Source organism: Bufo bufo, chromosome 2 (genome assembly GCF_905171765.1).
Source record: "Bufo bufo chromosome 2, aBufBuf1.1, whole genome shotgun sequence".
NCBI classification, from domain to species: Eukaryota; Metazoa; Chordata; class Amphibia; order Anura; family Bufonidae; genus Bufo; species Bufo bufo.
Genome location: NC_053390.1, coordinates 226,392,647 through 226,398,646, shown reverse-complemented (window position 1 = coordinate 226,398,646; position 6,000 = coordinate 226,392,647). Strand labels below are relative to the sequence as shown.

At 41.4% G+C, this 6,000-nt stretch overlaps 1 protein-coding gene across 1 annotated transcript in view; it reads right to left on the bottom strand.

Annotated features, from left to right (window-relative positions):
- Positions 1-2,895: 2,895 nt before the first annotated feature.
- The window catches only part of GLT1D1 (glycosyltransferase 1 domain containing 1), a 142,191-nt gene continuing 139,086 nt past the window's right edge, over positions 2,896-6,000 (bottom strand). The window contains exon 12 of the mRNA XM_040416238.1: positions 2,896-3,298. Coding sequence (XP_040272172.1) covers positions 3,140-3,298 — 159 coding nt within the window. The 3' untranslated portion in view covers positions 2,896-3,139. The remainder of the gene's footprint in view (positions 3,299-6,000) is intronic.

Sequence of the window (6,000 nt, the reverse complement as noted above, 5' to 3'; positions counted from 1 at the left end):
ATCATAGTACCCATTACGCGTCCTTTCACCAGCCAACGTTGCCTTCTCTTGCAGTGGTGACGTGAACAAGAAACCTGCACTGATATAGACTGGAACTGTATGGCCTTTAGTGACCAGGTTCTGTTTGGGATCCCACAATGGACATGTTTGAGTGTGGAGGCCTCATGGTGAACACTTCAACCCTGCCTTGTAGAGCAACACACTGCCCCAAATTCTGGGGTGATGATTTGAAGAGCCATCACATACGACATTCAGTCACTCCTAGTAGTGATACAAGGACAAAGCTTCACAATATATGCAGCACATGTTGTGGCCACATATGTTGCTTCTCATGGTAGGGCTTCCAACTGACATTTTTTTTTTGTATGATAATGCTCGTCTACACACAGCAATGGTTTCACAGGAATGTCTCTGCCAGATTCCAAAACTTCCTTGGTCTTTTTGGTCACCATATTTATTACCAATTGATCATTTATGGGACCAGCTAGGATGCCAGCTTCAGCAACATAGAAGTGTGCAGGATCTACAGGCCCTGCTGCAACATCTGTAGGCAAAAGTGCCGCAAAATACCATATTGAACCATATGTCTCCATGCCCAACTGTATCTCATCCTGTGTCCAGGCTAGAGGTGCCCCAACTGAGTACTAGAGCGTCTTTTTAATTTTACAGTTTTCCACAATAAATGTATAATTTTGCTCTAAAATTGTAATCACTTACATATATTATCACTACATTCTCACAGATAAAGTTTTATTCGATTCCAACAACTCCTGCTTGGTGCAGTTTTTTATTTGTCAATGACTAGAGAACCTTTATGGCCTACAATTGCTGAGTGAACATGCTCCAGCCTAATGAAAAGGAGGAAATATGGTGGAAGGCACATAACATGACTGAAATAAAGCAATAGAGAAGAATGTGAGATATTATTTCTACAATAACTCCAGTGCATACATCACATTATTAGGACTTCCCTGTAGACTACCGCTATACAGAAACTCTTAGCTACCTTCAAGCTGCAAAGAGAGCATTACCGCAATGTGATCTCAATAATTCCTTATAGGGAACAAAGTTGCCTGTGCCATTTAAATTTTAACAAAAATCTGGCTGATACAGATGTTTGCCACAATTATGTTTCTTGAAGTTGATTTCCATTAGATTTATAGCTAGTAGACAGTCTTTGTCCATGTCACCAGAACCTGATGCTATTATAAATAGTAAATTTCTTGGTTGGAAAGTGCAGCTAGTGTGATGCATCAAGGCCCAAAAAATCTATAGTCATGGCATATGCAACACATCTGTGTCAAAAACATGAAAATCATTATTATTTACAGTTTTAATCTGTATGTAAAAATCCCTTTAATGAATGACATAACATATTTCTAAAAGGGAATCTTTCAGCAGGTTTGATCCCTCAAAGCAGCTGCCAGCACTGTATAGAAGAAAGGCAGAGCAGCAGTCATACCATAAGTAATGGTCAAGCAGGCTGCATAACCGAACAATTGTTGCTTTCATCCCCCATGCTGCTGCAACTGGGGGTGGCAGTCCCTTCCTGTTCAGTGTCTTGGGCTCTCTACACTTAATGGTTTCCATCCCCAAAAGCTCTCAGAGAAAGAGTGAGGGGCTGGCAAACATTTGGTGCAGAGAGTGCAGGTCAGTGAACATGAAATAAAGGCTGTATTACACCTGCCCATTTTTTGGTAGATGATTGCAAAGGAGCGTTCGTATGAATGCTCATTAGCGATCATCTTGCAGTGTAATACCGCTGCTGATTGCCAGAAGAATAAGCAAACGCTTGTTCATTGGGCAATTGTGATTGTTAAGCACGCTTAAAAATCATTGTTTGCTGGTGGCGGATCATGCTGTCTAATTACGATCTGCCACAGGCAAACCACTAGACAGTATGGGGACGAGCGATGGCATAGCGTTCGCTCCATGTAATAGCAGAGGCCTCCTCCGCTAGCTAGCATGAGAGTGGCAGGAGGGAATGATCGCTTGCTCAATCGGCCTGTGTAATACAGGCTTAACAGTCTCCTGGGCACCTGGGGTCACAATGCCAGGGAGATAAAAACATTGGTTTATCGGTCATGTAACTTGCATGATGAATACAGTCAGATTATGAATTTATAAACTAAACAAACTTGCCAACTACAGCATGTAACTCTCTCTCCAAGTATGACGGTGCTGCTCTCTCCGTCACCTTTCTAGTGCTGTCAACAGTTTTCAGGGTTCAAAATTGCTGAGATTCAGTTAAAGGGAGTCTTTCACGCAGATTCACCCTATTAACCTAATAACAGTGTTATGTCCACGGCATCCCCCCTATTAAATCTGTGCTTACCGTTAGTTCCTTGCTAGCATCGTTGTGCAGAAAACCCCTTTTAATCCGTATGCAAATGAGGCTGTGAAGGTGCTCAGGGGCAGCGTTACAACGGCCGGTGCCCAGGCCCCTGGGTCATTTTCATACGAAGCCACTCCCCCTCCACCGCGTCTGCCCGCCCTTAGTCTGCTCTAACCTCCCTCCTCCCGTCCGTAATCCCGCTCATGTGCCGATGAACGCACAGTAAACTGCGATGCCCCGGCCCGAATGTGCTCGTTCATCGGCGCATGCGCGGGATTACGGATGGGAGGAGGGAGGTTAGAGCAGACTAAGGGCGGGCAGACGCGGTGGAGGGGGAGTGGCTTCGTATGAAAATGACCCAGGGGCCTGGGCACCGGCCGTTGTAACGCCGCCCCTGGGCACCTTCACAGCCTCATTTGCATACGGATTAAAAGTGTATTTCTGCACAACGATGCTAGCAAGAAACTAACGGTAAGCACAGATTTAATAGGGGGGATGCGTGGACATGACACTGTTATTAGGTTAATAGGGTGAATCTGTGTGAAAGACTCCCTTTAAAACAAGAATACACAAATTCCAATTAAAACCCAGATAGACAGAAATGTCAAAAAACATTCACCCAGAACAAGCAAATAGATGTTTTCTTAACAACAAAAAAAACACATTTTCTTTAAAAACAGTTCAGATACAAATCTTAAAAACATCACTTATTTTAAAGTTGTAAAAAATAAATTCACAATATGAAAATATCTAGGCATTCATATGCAGCTGAAATTCATATACATCCATCGTCTTAGTTTCACTTCAAAGTCCTTCAGTCAGGAAGATTTGCACAAGATTTTGATAGGTTTCTCTTTCAAGCTCCCATGAATGGCGAGTACGAATATAGTTCTTCGCATTATTAGTAATTTTCCTTTTCAGGTCTGGTTCACTCATCAGTCTCTTAGCCAGTTTGACAAATTCCTAAAAGAGAACACAGGAGATCAATAAGAGCATCATAATCATTCAAGGAGGTGTCACAGGATCTACAAAGTGAGGATACAAAAAAGAAATAGAGCGCTCTACACTTCATCATGGAACCACACATTTCACTCTCGCCCAAAGCTACAACTGAAACAATAATTAGGTTACTATTCTATCCCCAGAGGACTTCATATAGGCTTCCTAGTTATGACACCACCACAGGTTGCCTCACAGATGTTCATGTTTCAAGGGAGCTAGGGAATGTGGCCTCAGAAAATGATGACTTTTTTTTTTAAAGGTGTAATCTCACTTTAGTAAATGGCATTTATCATGCAGAAAAAGTTAATACAAGTACTTACTAATGTATTGTGATTGTCCATATTGTCTCCTTTGCTGGCTTCATTCATTTTTCATACATTATACACTGCTCATTTCCACTGCCGCAGCACACATAAGTGGTGGCTGGGACGGGAGATGCTGTGCAAGCGTACTGTCATGGTAGGCCTATGTGAGCTCCCACGGTCCTAGGCACCGTGCAAGCACGGCCACTGCTGCTGGATTGCAGGGTGGTCGTAACCCCTATACAAGCAGGGTATAATGTGAAAAATGAATCCAGCCAGCAAAGGAAGCAATACGGACAATCGCAATACACTGGTAAGTGCCTTGTATGAACTTTATCTACATGATAAATGCCATTTACTGCTAATTATCTATGTCCATATATATAACAATGCAGTGTTTGAAATGGCCACTAAGCATTAAAATATGTTGAGACCTCCTGTACTATACACAACTCTTTCCAGCAGTAATCTCATTATCAACATAGACATTACAATGAATGAGAACACCTATATATAGATAACAAAGGATACACCATTCAAAATACATAATGTCACATCTAATCCACTCCCCTCCCCCTGTACACAGACCTCTCAATCTATAAATCAGAGAAAAAATAAAATAAATTGTATGAAAGAATGCGTGTCACTATCTGGTTTTAAAACCCAGAACAAAAATCTTGGGCTGAGGAAGCCTAGCAGGCAAAACTTAAAGGGATTTTCTGGAATTACTATGATGCTTAACACATATGCTGATATATTTTTTTTTTCAACTTGGACTCTCCTGACCCGTATTTACCATGTAAAAAAAAATGCTTTGTTTCCATTCCTTATGTAGCACTTCCTGTTCCTGTATCCAACCAAACCCATGATGCACTTCTCCTTTCTCTGCCACAGCTTTAGCACCGCCTCTAACAACTGCCAGCTACTTTATAGCTCCTCCCACCCAGCTAGTTACATAGACCCTCCTCTATCCCTGCCCCCGTTGCTGCTTATTCACGCCCATGGACATAACCTCACAGGAAATGAGAAAGCAGCATGAAAATGGTCATGTCACCACAGCCCAGAATGAAAGGTAGGAGCAATAAAAATCAAAAATATATTACAAAATTATAGCTACCGTCTAAATGATTATTTTAAAAGGATGCAAATCAGACAACCCCTTTAAGATGGGTGACAAGAGAACACGATGCATGCACTGTGTCTTACGTGTTTTTAACTTTTACTACGCGCAGTTTATACACTAGCATTAGAAATTAGAGAAGTTTTGAAAAATTAAATTCGGCCGATTTGCTGAAGTTTGCCAAGAAATTTGATTAGCTACAAATTAATTTGTCACAATTTGCTATAAAATCAGGTATACCCGCACGTCACGGTGGCTGAGGGAATGTTAGGAGCAGACCATGATAAATTTTGCTCCACTGCACACTTATGTGCAGGGCGTTTCTTCGATCAACACTAACTAGCATCTTCTAAGTAGAAATAAACCTCTCCTGGAATACTTCGTGTCTGATGGTATTTCACCATTTGCGGCTCTGTTCCACATTGCACAAAGCCGACTTTTAAGACCAATCTACAATTCTTAAATCTCGCTTTGAGGTGATATTAAGAGCCGCCTACAAAAAGGCAATTTTGTGTTAGGGTCCATTCACACATCCGTGTGTGTTTTGTGGATCCAACAAAGCACGGACACCGGCAATGTACGTTCTGCATTTTGCGGACCACACATCGCTGACACTTAATAGTAAATGCCTAATCTTGTCCGCAATTGTGGACAAGAATAGAACATGTTCTATTTTTTTCGGGAACGGAATTGCGGACCTGGAAGTCACTTTTTGGAGTTTCTACTCTAGGGGTGCATCAGGGGGCTTTCAAATGGGACATGGTGTCAAAAAACCAGTCCAGCAAAAACTGCCTTCCAAAAACCATATGGCGTTCCTTTGCTTCTGCGCCCTGCCGTGTGGCCATACAGCAGTTTACGACCACATATGGGGCATTTCTGTAAACTACAGAATCAGCGCAATAAATATAGAGTTTTGTTTGGCTGTTAACCCTTGCTTTGCTACGGGTAAAAATTGATTAAAATGGAAAATTTGCCAAAAAATAGCTGCTTTGGCACCATTTCTATTTTTTATTATTTACAACGTTCATCTGACAGGTTAGATCATGTGCTATTTTTATAGAGCAGGTTCTTACAGACGCAGCGATACCTAATATGTATACCTTTTTTTATTTTATTTAGGTTTTACACGACAATATCATTTTTGAAACAAAAAAAATAAAATCATGTTTTAGTGTCTCCATAGTCTGAGAGCTATAGTTTTTTCAATTTTTAGGCGATTGTCTCAGGTTGGGAATCATTTT